The 17512-nt window shown below is 51.7% G+C and overlaps 1 protein-coding gene across 1 annotated transcript; it reads right to left on the bottom strand.

The window, feature by feature from the left end:
• Window positions 1–5: 5 nt before the first annotated feature.
• On the bottom strand, window positions 6–17399 carry TAF6 (TATA-box binding protein associated factor 6). Its single transcript, XM_035135721.3, has 14 exons — window positions 17234–17399; window positions 15832–16006; window positions 15282–15368; window positions 14371–14524; window positions 12671–12727; window positions 10704–10823; window positions 9324–9466; window positions 8842–8919; window positions 5466–5567; window positions 3388–3570; window positions 2497–2571; window positions 2257–2382; window positions 1157–1330; window positions 6–1012 (listed from the first exon to the last, which is right to left on the bottom strand). The coding sequence occupies exons 2-14, from the start codon at window positions 15985–15987 to the stop codon at window positions 425–427; spliced, it is 2043 nt and encodes a 680-aa protein (XP_034991612.1). The 5' UTR covers window positions 15988–16006; window positions 17234–17399; the 3' UTR covers window positions 6–424.
• Between the last annotated feature and the right edge of the window lie 113 nt (window positions 17400–17512).

Here is a 17512-nt window from a genome sequence, read left to right as displayed (position 1 = left end):
CCAGAGGTAGAAGAGTCAAGTTTATTGAAACTTAAAAGAGGATTTATTTACATTTCTGCGTCACAGACAAAGGACAGAGGGAGCTTTCCTACTACATCAAATGTGGGACCCCCCCAACGTTCGCCCCCCACCCCACAAACACACGACATGCCCCCCCCAAATCGGCCCTGCAGCTCGCAGACAGAAAAGCAACACACAAGAGTCTTGATTCCTTCTCCTCTGCCCCCCCCCCAGTTGCTCCAAGGGTGGGGAGAGAATAGACAGCACCGTTAACGTCCAATGTCACGCAGAGGCTGTCGAGACGCCACCGTCCGTCGCCCCCCCTTCCTTGTCACGCAGTGGGCAAGGGGAGGTGCCGTGTCATGTCGTGGCCTCCTCCCCCCCACCCAGCCGCCTTGTGATCCAGGGACGTGTGTGGCCTCCCTCACAGGGAGGGCGTCTGAGGGGACTCCGGCACCAGGCCCTGCGCCCCGTTGGCCTTGGCCAGGAAAGCGGTGGCGGCCGAGGTGCTGGCGCTGCTCCCGGAGGGCGGGGGGCTCTCGCCGTGTTCCTGCTTGATGCCCCCCGGGAGGGCCAAGCCGCCGGCCCCTGAAGAGGAGGAGGGCGAGAGCTGGGCCCCTCCTTTGCCCTCGGCAGCAGCGGGCAGCGAGACCACGATGTACTTCTGGACGCTGCCCGAGACGGGGGGGCTGGGGGCCGCCTGCCCGCCGGAGACCAGCTTGACCAGGGGCTGTGTGCTGGGGACGGTGGTGGTGACGGGGGAGGTGGAGGTGCAGGCGGGCCCCCCGCTGAGCGTGATCACCTGCTGCGAGGTGGGGGTCCCGGAGGCCGAGGACATGACGATGAACTTGGTGGGCGGGGGGGACGGCTGGGTGGGGGTGGCCGGCCGGGCAGAGACCAGCGTCTGCATGGGGAGGGTGAGGGAGCTGGGCATCTTGATGATGCTGGGGGCCCGCGAGGCGCTGCCGGAACCCCCCTGGGGGGCCTGGGACAAGGTCAGCGTGGGGCGAGGCTGTGGAGAGAAAGAGGAGACAGAGAGAGGATCGTGGGGGGTGTAAGATCCCCCCCCCAGGTTCAACCTCCTGAAGGGAGAGGGGAAAGAGCCGGAACCCGTGGGTGCTTGGGGGTGGGGGGGTGCTGCCCCCCTTGCCCTTACCTGGGTGATGGTGAGGGTGGTGCGGTTCACCTGCTGGGCCTGCATGGCTGCCTGGGCGCGAGCCTTGACCACGTGGGTGCACAGAAGGGTGCCCAGCGCCCCGTACTCCGCCCGGTAGGCCTCCTGGTTGTCGGGCTGGGGGCGCAGCTTCGCCAGGACGGGAGCACAGTGCTTCTGCGGTGGGGGGAGGACATAGGAGAGACTTAAGGAGAGCAGCTGGGGGAGGGAGGACCACCCAAGCCCAGGATCCTGCCCTCGTGGCAGCCGTAAGCGACGACTAAAAACCCCGGAATCGAGAAAGACTGCCCCTGGACGTGGAGGTTCCATCGGAACAGCAGAAGAGCCTTCCGGCAAAGAGGGGACCCACCTATTCCAACATCCTGCCCGCACAGACAGCAACTAGATGCCCTTGGCAAGCCCGCAAGCAGGATTCGAGCGCAACAGCCACCTCCCTTCCTGTGCAGGGAAGTCACACAGGAGATGGATGCACTGCCCAAACTGTGTGCTCAGAAATATTTTTCTGAATTTCCTACCCATGTTGTTCTTCTTGCTGCATGCAGTAACGCATGAATCGGACCTTTGGAGTTCGTAAGTAAAGCATTTAAACTTACTAACGGTGTGGTACCTTCGTTGCGAGAGGGGCAGAGAAGGGCAGTGCTGTTAAATCGACTGAGTGGGATATTTAAAGGATCTAACAGCCTATATGGGGGATAGCTCAGTCGGTAGAGCGTGGGTCTCTTCATCTCAGGGTTGTGGGTTCAAGTCCTGTGTTGGGCAAAAGATTCTTGTGTTGCAGGGGGTTGGACTAGATGACCCTTGGTGTCCCTTCCAACTCTACAATTCTACTGTATTCCTCATGCTTCATCACTGTGCTGCATGATTCTGTGATCTTAATAGTTTTTCTGGGAGCTCCCCTCTTGCTGGAGACATTGTTCCGCCCCATGCTTTGGATCTAGGGATCCAGCCAAGTACGTAAGTACCCCACATGGGTGATCTATATTTTCCTCCCCACTGCTTCTCCCTGTGTTTGGGGCCAGCTGCTCCTCTGTACACAAGCAAAGCATTTGGCAGCAGCCACCCCCCCCCGGCTGCCCCCTTACCAAGAGGAGACTCTGGACGTGGTCGGCCCCGATCTTGTCGATGTTGCTGACCACCGGCCCCTCGAGGACGGAGCGGACCCTCTCCCCCTCCACCTGCAGCCGTGGCAGAATGAGGGTCTTGATCACCTGGGGAGGCAGGGGGAGAGAGAGTGAGGGGGGAGGGGGAGATGTGAGCCTGGCCCAACGCTTGCCCCCGGGGCTGCCCCTGCCATGCCGATAGCCAGCTCTGAGGCTACTCACGTCATGACCCAGCTCAGCCAGTCCTGCGATGGAGCCATAGCGCGTGGTCCAGGGGGTCTTCTCATCCACCCAGCTCTAGAGGGGGAAGGAGAAAGAGAGAGAGGAGTCAGGGGTATGGGAGGCAAAATGCATATGAACATAAGGAGAGCCTGGCTGCTGGATCAGGCCAAAGCATCCTGTTATATTATAGGAAAGCTGCAAGCAGGATTCGAACACAAGAGTGGCTCTCCCCTCCTGCATTTTCCAGCAAGTGGGATTCAGAAGCATCGCTGCCTCCGACTGGGGAGGCAAAGCAGAGCTAATTATTATTATTTATGGCTTATACCCCGGCCATTTGGCCAGGCCTCCCTAGTCACTCTGGGCGGCTCCCAACAGAATATTAAAAACACCACAAAACATTAAAAACTTCCCTAAACAGGGCTGCCTTCAGCTGTCTTCTAAAAGTCAGCTAGCTGTTTATTTCCTTGACATCTGATGAGAGGACGTTCCACAGGGCTGGCGCCACCACCGAGAAGGCCCTCTGCCTGGTTCCCTGTAACCTCACATCTTGCAGGGAGGGAATCGCCAGAAGGCCCTTGGAGCTGGACCTCAGTGTCCGGGTAGAACGATGCGGGTGGAGACGCTATTTCAGGTCCACTGGGCCTTTGAGGCCTTTTAGGGCTTTCAAGGTCGGCACCAACACTTTTGGATTGTGCTTGGAAACGTCCTGGGAGCCCTCAATAGCCCTGTCCTCTGCCATGAATTTCCCCAACCCTCTTTTAAAGCCACCCAAGAAGGTGCCCATCGCAGCGTCTGGTGGCAGGGAGTTCCACAGTTCAACTCAACCTTCCCATGCTCAGCTCCATCGGAGGCCCGCGTTAAGATGCCCCCTCCCCGCAGGCGGCCTCCCACCTTAGTGAAGGTCTTGGTGATGCGCGACTGGATGTTGTTTGTGGTGGTGCTGAAGTTCTTGCAGATCTGAGCGATGAGCCGGGCGGCAAAGTCCCGCAGCGCCCAGTGGTTGTCCACGTCCGGCCGGAGACACAGCTGGCGGCTGACGATGCAGGTCATCACGGCCGGGATCAGTTCATGGAGCTGCCAGGGGGTGGGAAAGAGAAGAGAAGATCCCCATGGCATTAGAATAACAACAACAACAACAACAACAACAACAACAACAACATCTTATTATTTATACCCCACCCATGTGGCTGGGTTTCCCCAGCCACTCTGGGCGGCTTCCAACAGAAAAATGAAATAAAATAATCAAACATTAAAAGCCTCCCTAAACAGGGCTGCCTTCAGATGTCTTCTAAAAATCTGGTAGCTGTTTTTCTCTTTGACATCTGATGGGAGGGCGTTCCACAGGGCGGGTGCCACCACCGAGAAGGCCCTCTGCCTAGTTCCCTGCAACTTGGCTTCTCGCAACGAGGGAACCGCCAGAAGGCCCTTGGTGCTGGACCTCGGTGTCCGGGCAGAACGATGGAGGTGGAGACGCTCCTTTAGGTATACAGGACTGAGGCCGTTTAGGGCTTTCAAGGTGAGCACCAACACTTTGAATTGTGCTCGGAAACGTACTGGGAGCCAATGTAGATCTTTCAAGACCAGTGTTATGTGGTCTCGGCTCCCGATTCACTTTGGTGCACCCCAGGACACCCCCACCCAGGGCTGGAGGAGGAAGAGGAAGGGGCGTTTCAGAGACGCTAGCAGCAAGGCGAGGCTGTTAGTGTTGCGGTTTTGCCACAAAAGGAGACAGGAGAGGCTCCCTTGGGTGTCTCCCCTTTGTCACTCTCACCCACCTGCCCAATGGCCCCCAGCCCCCCAGAGAGAGCAGAGCAGGATTAAGACCTTTTGCACTCGAAAAGATTTGCCTGACCCTGCATATACCTAATTCAAAAGATAATAGAAACCCAAGCTGCTTACAGACGGAGACTTTATTTATATATAACGATACCTGGAACGTGTTGATACATAAATATTAATAGCCTGCTAAATTTTGTATCTATTAGGATAACAAACATCAAATTTGTAAAAGAATGTATGTTAGGGTAATTCTCATATATACATTCCTATATTGTTGTTGTTTTTCCTACACATTTTTGTGCCTTTCTATTTTTCTTTACTTTTTCTCTTTGTCTTTGCATTTCTTTACAACTGAAGCCTTTTCAATAAAATATTAACACAGCAATAATAAACCGCACGATAAAAAATTATTTTTCTGAACGAAGCGAAAAAAGCTACAGCGGGATGGAAAATGACGTTTCGTTGTTTTGTATACTTGCACTTTGTTTATATTTGAAAGGTTTTTCCTCCTCCTTTCTCTACTGGAAAGGCCTTGATCGGATGCTCAAAACTAATCTTACGTAACACACCTGCTTCTGTACGTTGCTGAGATCAGGCATCTGGCTTGCCTAGTTGCTCTGCTGGGATTTCTAGCTGAGAAAAGCAACGCTCGGCTGAGCCGTTTGTGACTGTTCTCGTTAAAAATGTGCCAAGGCAAATACAGCGACGCCTTGGTTTAAGAACAGCTTCGTTTATGAACAACTTGGACTAAGAATGCTGCAACCCCAAAAGTGGGTGTTTTGGTTTGTGAACTTTGCCTTGGAATAAGAACATGTTCCGCTTCCTGTCGAGTGTGTGTGTTCCATTTGTAGATTGCGTTCCCCGCTGCTATGGGAAACCACGCCTTGGTTTAAGAACGGACATCCAGAACGGATTAAGTTCGTAAACCAAGGTACCACTGTATACCAAAGCGTTTGGATGAGGCACGCTCGATATAGTCTTCTACACTTATTTTATAAAGTCCAGCCTTTTTCTCCCCCCCCCCAGCGGAACCTGGTTCAGCTGCACCATGTGGCCCATGGACCAAGTCTATGGTCCCCCCGCCCTTCCTTTGATGCCCTAAGAATGGGCTTATTTTGCTTAGTGGTCCCTCCATCCCAGAGAGAGAGAGAGAGAGAGAGAGAGAGAGAGAGAGAGAGAGAGAGACTCACGTATTTCTCCAGGTAGAGGGTGGGGTTGTCCATCAAGGCCTTCACCATCCGCATCAGGTAGATCAGGAGAGCTAGGTTGTTCTGTACCACGTTCACCCGCACCTGGAGGGAAGGAAGTGTCACCGGTAGCATTTTAGCTCTCCTTAGCTGCTTCAGCAAGGACTAGTGGGATTAGTTTAAATCACATGAGTTTCTGAGAGAGGGTGGGAACGGAAGACTGTCTTATCTCTTCTGCCTAAGTGTTGTTATTGTATGTGACTTTCACTTCTGTCGTGTCGCAGAGAACACAGATGTGATTAGGAAGTCTCTGTACATAGATTGTAAATAAAGTAGTTTAGAACTACCGATGAGTCTTTCTTCTCACTACAGTTCTGGGCACCACAGTTCAAGAAGGATACTGACAAGCTGGAACGTGTCCAGAGGAGGGCAACCAAAATGGTCAAAGGCCTGGAAACGATGCCTTATGAGGAACGGCTTAGGGAGCTGGGTATGTTTAGCCTGGAGAAGAGAAGGTTAAGGGGTGATATGATAGCCATGTTCAAATATATTAAAGGATGTCATATGGAGGAGGGTGAAAGGTTGTTTTCTGCTGCTCCAGAAAAGCGGACACGGAGCAATGGATTCAAACTACAAGAAAGAAGATTCCACCTAAACATTAGGAAGAACTTCCTGACAGTAAGGGCTGTTTGGCAGTGGAATTTGCTGCCAAGGAGTGTGGTGGAGTCTCCTTCTTTGGAGGTCTTTAAGCAGAGGCTTGACGGCCATATGTCAGGAATGCTTTGATGGTGTTTCCTGCTTGGCAGGGGGTTCGACTGGATGGCCCTTGTGGTCTCTTCCAACTCTATTATTCTACATGATGCTGAAAGACCTGCGTGCTCTTTTCAAGAGGAAAGGGTTGCATATTACTGGCACTCTGGACTGAAGGGACATGCCAGCCAGAGAGGGCCACTGTAACGGACTGGGCTGGCTTGCGATAGAACCCCAGGGTGGAAAGTGTTAATCCCAACCTCCTTGTTGAGTGACACATTCAATTCCTGAGGGGCGGGACTGCCATGAGTTTAAAAGGAATGGGGAGCAGTTATTTCAGTGGAGAGAGTTGAGAGGGGTTTGGGGAGCGGGAGCGTGTGGGTAGTAGTAGGAGATATTAGAGTGTTTTTGGAGAAGTTTACTGGAACTATATTATTCAGCCAATGTTATCTGTAACTAAGAACATGATTAGAGCTTATACGCATGAAACCATTACACATTTTACATGTCCTCTAGATTAATAAAGCTTTCTTAAATGTTACTTTAAAAATGGATGTGCCTAGTTATTCCAGTGAAGTATCCTAACTCAAGAGGGTGGTGACGGTAGTGAGGAGGTTAGACTAAACCTGAGGAGCAGGAAAATAGTTTTAAAACCTCAAGGTCAAGCCAGGAAGAAGGCTGCTGGGGTGAGCCTTAGGAAAAAGGGAATCCTGACTGTGAGCACAAGGTGGTTCCCGATACACTTGCCGGGAGTTTAAAGGGATACTGAGCCACGTTATTGGGAGAACTGGAACTGCACTTCCGATTACTGGCAGACGCCAAACCTAAACAGGCAGTTTATTTGGGCGCAAGAAGGATAGGTGGGTTGTTTGTGAAATAACCAGTTTCCTTCAACACTCTGCTGGTGTTATAGAAAGGGAGGCTCATTCGCATTGGTGGGATCCGCACATATTAGGTGGGATCATCTCAAGTTCAGTGACAACGCCGGGATTGTCGTATTAATTGGTGACACGCCCCGGGTTCGTCGCAGCCACCAGGAAGACACTCTGGAGTCTTGGGGAGTACGCCGTCTCCCCAGAGTGTTTTTCCAACAGGAAGGAGGGAGGGAGGGAGGGATGGGGAGATGGGGGCCTCAGATGAGGGGCTCCAGATCATACTGGGAAAGGCAGCTGGCAGCTACAGAGATCGCCCCCCTGGCACCTTTTACCATATGTGGTGGACATGTGCAGCGGTAAAGGCTTTCTGGGAAATGATATATAATGAACTAAAGAAAATGTTTAAAAATACACTCGTCAAAAAACCAGAAGCCTAACAGGTGTATAATAGAAGTAAACCAGAACTACAAAAGGTGAAGAGTTTCCAAAAGAAGACAAAAGACTTTTAATGTATGCAACGGCGGTAGCGAGAATGCTTCTAGCCCAGGGATGGAAGGAGGGAGAAGAACCAAGAAAGGAAGAATGGCAGACGAAACTGATGGAGTATGCAGAGATGGCGAAACTGACGGGGAAGATCAGAAACCAGGAAGATCAAGTGTTTTCTAAAGACTGGAGTAAATTTGCGATTTGTTTAAAATACCACTGTAAAAAGTCAAAACCTTCAGCAGGGATGTAAGAGCACTTGGGCTTGCTGATTAGAAGGTCGGCGGTTCGAATCCCTGCGACGGGGTGAGCTCCCGTTGCTCGGTCCCAGCTCCTGCCCACCTAGCAGTTCGAAAGCACGTCAAAAGTGCAAGTAGATAAATAGGGACCATTCTGGCAGGAAGGTAAACGTCGTTTCCATGCACTGCTCTGGTTTGCCAGAAGCAGCTTTGTCATGCTGGCCACATGACCCGGAAGCTGTCTGCGGACAAACGCCGGCTCCCTCAGCCTATAGAGCGAGATGAGCACCGCAACCCCAGAGTCGGACATGACTGGACCTGATGGTCAGGGGCCCCTTCACCTTTTATGGTTATATAATGGATGGATAATGGTAAAAGATGCAGCAAACTTGAATTTAAACATGGAACCCGTGGATGGAGGGAAGGAGGTCTGAAGGCTCGAAAGAACCTTGTATTTTAATGTTTGAAATGGTTTTGTTTCATATGTATAAAATTATCAAAAACTCAATAAAAATATTTTAAAAAGAGATGCGGCCTCGAATACAGGGCTTCCTTCGCGCCTGACCTGGAGGCTGCAGTTGGCGCGGGATGCTGCAGCACGATTGCTGACAGGAGCCAGGAGGCCTTGCCTGGCCTGAATGCCTTTGCTGCTGATCTGATACAGGGCCAGGTTCAAGGGGCTGCTGTAAAAAGCTTGAGACCCATTTACCTGCATGATCGCCTAACTCCACATGCGCCCAACTCAATGGCAGAAGAGGCATCGCCACAGGTGCTGTGCGGCACCCATTCCACATTTGCAAGAACTTGATCATTTAGTGCGGTGGCGCTCGGACTTTGGAACTCCCTGCCTCTTGAGATCAAGCACAGGCGCCCTCGCTGTACACTTTTTGGCGCCTGCCGAGAACATGCTTCGCTTAGGCAAGCCTGTCTGGATGCTTAGGAAGCAGGCGCAAGTTTTAATCTGGTTTTGAAAGACTTTTCTAAAATCCCCCAGGGAGAGCACACAACCCCCTTTGCACACAACCCCCTTACCCCTTCGGAGATGAACGTGCTGAAGCGAGGCAGCATCTGGTAGAGGCCGGGGTCTGTGGCGATGCTCTGAAGAGCCTCCTGCAGAAAAAAGGCAGAACGTCAGGAAACAGGGAGGGCGTTGCAGCTGGATCAGGCCATTGGCATCCTGTTCTCACAGTGGCCGACCCAACGCCCCAGAGGGAGAAAGCCCCCAAGAAGGATGCGAGGGCAGGGGCCTCTTCCCACTCTTGTTCTCCGCCATTCCCATTATGGGCCCCTGGTTGGCCACTGCAAGAAGGGGAAGCTGGACCAGATGGGCAACCGCTGGCCTGATCCTGCTGCCAGGCTCTTCTGACGCCCTAAGCCAGCCGAGCTTGGATTCAGAGCCGGCTTCCTCTGGGCAGGAGCAGCTCCCCAACTCCTGCAGTGGCTGCCTTGTGCAGGGGTTGGACTAGAGGACCCCCGGGGGTCCCTTCCAGCCCTTCCGCTCCACGATTTCTCACCGCCCGTTTGGCCTCACAGGAGCCCACACAGGCCTCCGTGATCTCCTTGTAGTACAGCTGCTGCTCGACGGAGAGCTCATGGATGCTGCGAGGCTTCAGCTTCAAGGGGGCGCCCTCCAAAAGGGGGCCTTTCTTCTCTTTGCCTGGCAGGGAGAGAAGGCAGGCAGGGTCACAAAGGGGCAGCAAAGCGTTTGGCAACTGGCGCAGGTCACCAGGTTGGTTGGTGACGGACATCTCCGTCTGGCTGACCCCTCCAGCTTCCTTGCGCAGGTCGGCAGAAGAGATTATTCATTGCATTTATATCCCTTGTCCTCCAAGGAGTCGATGGTCCCCCCCCCCTCCCCATTTAATCCCTACAGTGACCTGCAAGGGAGGTGAAGAGGCTGTGACTGGCTCCAAGGTCACCCGGGGAACTTCAGGGCTGAGGGGGGATTCGAACCCTGATCTCGGTCCAGCACTCCCACCACGGCACCACCCTGGCTTCCTAGAGTCCTTCTGCGATGGGGCAGCTCTATGAATTAACTCAGCGAATCAATATGGGGGAAGCAAAATGTCACTTAGAGCAGGGTCTGAAATATTTTCCCTGAAGCTTGAATTTGTTTTATTCTGAATTGCTTGATGTTTTCATGTGTTGTCAACCACTTTAAGATTTTCCCCCCTTTAAAATATAAAGTGGTGTAGAAAAGGAAACGATTGATGATAATAATAATAATAATTTTCATTGCCAAAAAAGGCACATAGACAGTCGGTTGTGGTGACCATAACCTCAGTTCAAAGTGCCACTTGGCGATCAACTTCTACAGTGGAACCTTGGTTCTCAAATCCTTTGGGTACTTGAACATTTCGGCTCCCGAACACTGAAAACCCGGAGGTAAGTGTTCCGGTTTTCAAAGGTTTTTCAGAAGCCAAACGTCCAATGCGGCTGCCGGCTATTGTTTCCGGGGGGCCTGTGCCCATCAGAAGCCGCGCTTTGGTTTCTGAACGTTTCGGAAGTAGAACGGACTTCCAGAATGGATTACCGAGATACCGCCGTATATCTGAGTTTCTCGCGCTGGTCCAGACGCATTGCTCCTCCTGCGAACCAGGGACAAACCCTTTGCCCGCACAATCCACCTGCCTGTGGCACAGATTAAGGTGCAAATCCACCTAACGGTTCCTTGCCCAATCCACATTTTACCAGCTTCTCCGCAAGAATATCACCGGGGGGGGGGGACGTGACGTGACGTGACAAGGGCCTTCCTGAAATCAAGATACACTACACACACAGCGTCCCCCTGATCCACCAAGTTTGTAAACTCCATCAAAAAAATAAATGGGCAAACATTCGGAGTATCAAAATACAGAGCGCCGCTGCCCTCGCAAGACCTCTGTGTGTCTGACCTTTGCCATCGGGGGCCGCGGGGGTTTGCCCTTTGCCCCTGAGGGCGCCGTCCTCCTCCTGTCCCGGTTTGGTCGCTTTGAGGGGCTCAGTGGCCTCTGTTTTCTGCTGCTCCTTCGGGGCTGGCGAGGAAGGAAAAAATATGGATTGAGGTCAGCGTCTGCTTCTTCTTTGTGCAAATAAGAGTTTTGTTTACTTACTTCCTAACGTGCACCAAGCAGAGAGATCGCTCCTAACAACCAACAAAAATACAGGATTACAGCGGCGAGATTGTTATACGTGCAAAGATGGAAAGATCCTGGATCTGGCTGAAATGGGAGAGTGAGCATGCTTAATTAGAGAAAAATTGTGACTGGTGTTGAGTCAGGATTGGAAACTTCAGAGGAACTTTTTGCATGAAAATGAACTTGTAATAGTGGGATTTGAAGACTGAAAAAATACTGGTTTACCAAAGATTGGGTTTTAATGGGTGAATTTAGCTGCAGGATAGAGAACCAGAAATCCTTTTATCTTTCTTTAATCCCTTCTCTCCTCTTCTTTTTCTTTCTCTCTCTCTTTCGGTCTCTTGTTTCCCTTTGCTTCTTTTTGCCTTTGTTTTTTGTTATATTAAGTAGCTGTTTTAATTTCAGCATATTATCAATATATGCTTTGTAAAGGGTATGAACTTTTGTATTATTATTTTTTTAGTATCAATAAATAAAAAGGGGGGGGAAATTAAAGGATAACAAATCTGTAAAAGTGGGTACATGGAATGAGCCCAGTTGCAAATAATAAGAGTCCAAGTTAAAGAATATTAGTGTTATCAGAGTATAAAGTCTCGTTCCAGGATTGCCAAGTTTGGGACGAGGCTTGTCTAGAAAAGGATGGTTCTGTTGTGTATGTCATAAACATCGGCAACCCTCATTAATTAATGGTTCTACCCTGCGAAAAGTAACATGGAAAGGGATGAATTTTTTGGGGGGGGGAGTTTAAAAGTACTTTCCCCCCAAAAACCAGAGCCCTTTCTGTTGGGGATAATTCAGACTGAAATTCCCAGTTTTCAAAAAAGGTTATTTATGCATGCCACTACTGCGGCCCATGTTTTGTCAGCCCCAAAATGGAAAACGAGCGAGCAATCAAAAAAGAATGGCAGCTTAAGTTGACATAATATGCACATCTCACAGACTTAACATATAGAATAAGAGAACAAGAAGAACATACGTTTAGAGAAGATTGGAAAACGTTTATTGAAGATATGGGAAATAATTGTATACAGCTGAAAACGCTGGAAGCATCAACAATGTAAACAAGTTTTGATGGATGCAATAAGGGAATACTGAATAATGGTATAGTTACAGGTAGGTAGCTGTGTTGGTCTGAGTTGAAACAAAATAAATTCCTTCAGTAGCACCTTAAAGACCAACTAAGTTTTTATTTTGGTATGAGCTTTCGTGTGCATGCACACTTCATCAGATACACACGAAAGCTCATACCAAAATAAAAACTTAGTTGGCCTTTAAGGTGCTACTGAAGGAATTTTTTTATTTTGAATAATGGTATAGTTTTTGTAAAATACGCAGGGATTTATGATATGTAAAATGAACCATGGAAAGAGAAGAACGGAAGCCATTGGCAGAGGGCCTTCTCGGTGGTGGCGCCCGCCCTGTGGAACGCCCTCCCAACAGATGTCAAGGGAGTAAGCTACTATCTTACTTTTAGAAGACATCTGAAGGCAGCCCTGTTTAAGGAAGTTTTTAATGTTTGAAGTTTTATTCTGTTTTTAATGTTCTGTTGAAAGCCGCCCAGAGTGGGCGGGGTAGAAATAATAAATTATTATCATTATTGATATCTTAAGGATGCAAAAATGAGCATTTTAAATGGTAAAACAGAAAAATTAATAAAAATTATATACAATACAAAAAAAGGAAAGAAAGTAACACAGAAAGTGCCCCCATCAGATTCGCGGCATCAACCGAAGCGGCCGACTCACCTGGGGGCGGGTTTTCCGGGATGGCAGGCTGGACCCCCTCGATGCTCAGCCAGTGGGCTACGAGAGAGGGGAGAAGAAACCTCAGAGGGAAAGAAAGAGGCAAACCTCCACACGCTTTTGCTAAGCTGCTGACCCACAACCTTGAGGGTCCCAGCGTGGATCTCAAGAGTCGCTCCTCCTACATGCTTGTAAAAAAAAAAACCTCTTCAAAGATCCCAGGGGTCGGACTGGATGACCGTCGGGGGTCTTTTCTAAGTCTACAATTCTAAGGTCTCTCACACCAGGGCCAGAAGGGACTGCCAAGGGTCATCTAGTCCAACCCCTTGCAATGCAGGGATCACAGCTAAAGGACCTGACAGGTGGCCAGCCAACCTCTGCCTACTAACTCACCCAGGAAGGAGAGTCATCAGGTGGGGGCAGGGGGCAGAGAGCTCTGCAGGTTTCCCCCCTGGGGGGCTTTGGCTACTGATCAGGGTGCAGCCCTCCTCCTCCTCTTCACCTATTTATTAGCCTAGTCTTTTGGGTGGGGGTTCTAAGAACGCAAGAAATGATGTTTTTGCATATGCTGGAACTCTCCCAGAGTGCCTTAGCCCAGCCTCCTGTTCTCACAGTGGAACAACCAGATGCCCATTACAGTCGTACCTTGGAAGTCAAACGGAATCCATTCCGGAAGCCGGTTCGATTTTCAAAAAGGTCGCAAACCAAAGCACAGCTTCTGATTGGCTGCAGGAAGCTCCAAAAATATGTTCACAAACCAGAACACTCACTTCCAGGTATGGGGCATTTGGGACCCGAAACGTTCAAGAACTAAAGTGTTTGAAAAGCAACGTATAACTATACAGTGGTACCTCTACTTACGAATTTAATGCGTTCCGAACGCACATGCGTAAGTCGAAAAAATTTGTAAGTCGAATCCCATAGGAATGCATTGGGAGAAAAAATTCGTAAGTCGAAGCAACCCTATCTAAAAATTCGTAAGCAGAAAAAATCCTATCTAAACCGCATCCAAGATGGCGGACGGAGCTCCGTTCGTAAGTAGAAACATTCGTAAGTCGAGTCATTCGTAAGTAGAGGTACCACTGTATTGGGAAACCTGAAAGCAGGATCCGAGCACAAAAACCCCTCTCCCCTCCTGCGGTTTCCAGAAACTGGGCAGCGTGTCTGGAGGTCCTGGGCTGCCCAGACGACAAGACACCCCCCCCCCGCTCCCCAGCCTCGCTTATGGGGCCCAAAGGAAAGCAGAGCACGATGCTTGGCACCCGTTTGGCTGCAAGAGTTGCCAGGAGGAGGTGGAAAAGGCGTCATCCAAGCACCTTAAGGACTCCACTCTGGATCTGTGTAGGGCAGGCACCCCCAAACTTCGGCCCTCCAGATGTTTTGGACTACAATTCCCATCATCCCCGACCACTGGTCCTGTTAGCTAGGGATCATGGGAGTTGTAGGCCAAAACATCTGGAGGGCCGCAGTTTGGAGATGCCTGGTGTAGGGTTTTCTGCTGAGTCTTTTGTCCCTGATATTCCGCATGCAATGGTGGAGGGCAGAGACTGGTTGGTTGCCCTCCATCGCCCTCTCCTCCTGCATAAACGCTGCTTTCATTTGCCAACGAAACATTTGCCAACAGGAAGCACCCACCTTCTCCGCAGCCCACCCTTGATTTGAGCGCCAAACAGCCCCTGGGCTCCCAGCCACCCCCACCTCACCTTTGAGGCAGACATCGAGGGGCACCCGAGGCAAGGGGGTGTTGATGATGTCGCTCAAGTCCACCTCTTTCTCCTCGTAGAAGTGCAGCTCGCGCCCCCCGCCGCTGGCGTAGCGGAAGGGGATGAACTCCTGGGCGTGGAAGCCGTACAGCGGCTGCGGTGGCAACAGAGGAAGAAAGCAGGTCAAGGACCATCCCCAAAAGGGGTCGCCCCGGATAAGGCCCTGCTGCCTCCCTCCCTGAATCCAACTCAAAACGCCGCCTGCCCCCGACTCAGCTGGTAGAGCAGGAGACTCTTAATCTCAGGGTCGAGGGTTCAAGCACCACGTGGGGCAAAATATTCCTGCATTGCAGGGGGTTGGACTCGATGACCCTCAGGGCCCCTCCCAACTTTGCAATTCCATGAATCTAGGATCGCTCATTTATTTTAACTTCCTTCCTACGACGCGGAGAAAGCGCAAAGCATGATGGCATAGCACTGTTAAGTTCAACACAATGAGCTTTTGATAACAGGGTCAAAAGAATGAAATGGAGCAAATGAAACGGATGCAGTTGTACCTGGGGGATGAAAACACAACTGACACAACGAAAGAGGCAGGGAAATGAACAAAAGGGTCTTGTCCATTTACAGATGCCGCCAAATGTAAGGAATTCGGCACACACGTGGCTGCCATGCCATAAAAATAACCCGCAAATAGAGGTGGAATCAGAAGATCAGTGTAACCCCTTAGCCACTATGCCAATTTCTCTGAAGCAGCAATGAACACAGAATCATAGAGTTGGAAGGGACCCCAAGAGTCATCTAGCCCACCCCCCTGCAACACAGAAATATGCAGCTCGAGAAGATGGCTCTGCTTCCACACAAACACCCCCAGCCCTGCCGAAATTCCCTGCCCCACCCCAAAACCTCACCTCCACATTCTTCAGTTTGAGGGCCAAGTCGATGTCCCCCGTGGTGAGGGTCCGGCGTTTGCCCATGCGCATGAATTTCAAGGCATCCTGAGGGGGTCGCAGCAGGAAAAAGAGACAAGGCAAAGGGTTGGGTGCACCTCAAAGATGGGAGGCCAAAGCGGATGCTCCCCCCCACCCCCAGTAACAACCTCTTCCCCTCCCCACCTCCCCAAACCCTGCAGGGCAACCGCCTGCCAATCATCAGGTGGCACAATGACGCTTTCTGGGGCCTGCACAGTTAGAAGACAAGCTGGATGAGCAGAGATGAAACGCACAGCCCCACAAACCTTTGGGGTCCCCCGAGACATTACTTGAACATGAGAAGAGCATTTACTGCCCCCCAACTTGGCGTCAGAGCGTAGCCGCTGTGACTGGTAGCCCTTGAAAGCCCTCTCCTCCTCCGTGAATCTGCCTCATCCTCTTTCAAAGCTATCTGAGTTGGTGGCCAGCCCTGCCTCCTGCGAGAGGGAGTCCCCCAGTTGAACTCTCTGACACAGGAAGAAATACCGACCTGGGCGATCTCCTTGATGCGGTAGCTGACTTCGTCCGCCAGCATCTGGCAGGTCTCTTCAGGGACTTGCCCGATGCCCATCGACTCGGCCATGACCTTCATGGACTCGGTGGGCAACTGCATGTTGCTAAGCTTCAGCTTCTTCTCTTCCGCCATCTTGGCTCAACGGCTGCCCCTGCGGGTGGAAAGAGAACAAAGAGCCGCAGCTCCGGTCACCCGCATCCCTCACCCACAGGCAGCCTTCTGCCTCAACCCTCTCAGACCCCAACATTGCCCGACCCATAGCAAAGCCTTTTCGGTGGTGGCTCCCCATTGGCATAATGCCCTCCCTGGAGACGTGTGCCTGCGTCCCCCGCTATTATTGCTTTACCAACTGATTTTCATGGAGATTTATTTGGACACGTAAGAAGTACATGCTTGGAAACATACATAACAAAACCTAACTGTGATTATTATTTGTTGGAGCACGGAAAAGAAACAGGGGCAGCTGAGGAAAGCCAAGGAGCTAAGATACGGAGATGGTAATCTGGGTAACAAATGGAATTAGTTTTATGCATTGCAGACCAGGCCGCCCTGTTTAGGGAAATAAAAAAATTCCTTCAGTAGCAGGAATTTTATTTTATTTTACTTCAATCCAGACCAACACGGCTACCTACCTGTAACCTGTTTAGGGAAGTTTAAAATGTTTGATGTTTTATCGCGTTTTTCATATTCTGTTGGGAAACCCAGCGAGACGGGCGGGCAGGTATGAATAAATTATTATTATTATTATTAGGGACTTTTGGGAGGAAATCTAAGGACCGGGTATTCTGACGGCCGAATGATGCCCTTCCTGGCAACCCAGAAATCACTGCTTTTATGGTTTTTAAACTATTACTCTTGAGTTGTTGTGTGCCACAGTGGGCTCCTTCAGGTGGCGGAATAGAAGCGGAATAAATAGCCATGGGAAATAACGAGCGAATGGGCGTCCAAGCGGCAAATGCAACTGAATGTCAGAACCAGTGTCCCAGCCAACTCCAGCCGACTGAGCTGGACGGAGACGTGGCGGGCTCAGCCTTTCCGTGCCCAGGACCACCGGGGGAAGAAGGACTAGGAAAGGGGCGATGCCTGGAGCCAGGGTGCGACGCCCCCCCGGGGACGCGGCTGCCTGCGAGCCCAGAGACCCTGCAGGGGCTGCGCGTGTGGGTCGGTGTCCAGGGGGGTGGGAGGGACCCCCAGGGGTCATCCAGTCCAGTCCCCCGCCATGCAGGGACCTGCTCGACCGCTCTGCCTCCACTGCCCCCCGGGGCACACAGGCGGGGGGGGCTCCGTGCAGCAGAGGGGGGGACTGGCCCTGCCGCCCACGGAGGAGCGGCCCCCGGGGCATGTGCAGAGCGCAGCCAGCCAGCGGGGCGCGACTTACCGCCGGCGGAGGCCTCCCGGGCTACGGCCGCAAATACGGTATAGCCGCCTCCGGGCGACGTCCCTCAGGCGGCGCCCCTACATCCGCATATACGGTAGCCCGCTCCAGGCGGCGTCATCCGACGGCGCCCCTATACCGCGACGGGGAGACCTAAGCTCCGCCCACAGCCCCGACCGGAAGTGCTGAAAGGGCGCCGCTGGAGGAGGAGGTAGGCGGAGCTTTCTTTCCTCGCCCTGGCGCTTGGTTGGTGGGGGTGGCTTTGTATCCACACGCGCATGC

Source organism: Zootoca vivipara, chromosome 12, assembly GCF_965207765.1.
Source record: "Zootoca vivipara chromosome 12, rZooViv2.hap1.1, whole genome shotgun sequence".
NCBI classification, from domain to species: Eukaryota; Metazoa; Chordata; class Lepidosauria; order Squamata; family Lacertidae; genus Zootoca; species Zootoca vivipara.
This window is presented reverse-complemented; position numbering and strand designations above follow the sequence as displayed.

What these genes read in the sequence shown, in the direction of transcription:
- TAF6 (XM_035135721.3), bottom strand. Translation starts at nt 15,987, where the DNA reads ATGGCGGAAGAGAAGAAGCTGAAGCTTAGCAACATGCAGTTGCCCACC. An exon ending in CGCGGCCCCCGATGGCAAAG is followed by an intron (nt 9,467 to 10,703) that starts GTCAGACACACA and finishes TCTCCCTGCCAG; the next exon opens with GCAAAGAGAAGAAAGGCCCC. An exon ending in TCACCAAGACCTTCACTAAG is followed by an intron (nt 2,572 to 3,387) that starts GTGGGAGGCCGC and finishes TTCCCCCTCTAG; the next exon opens with AGCTGGGTGGATGAGAAGAC.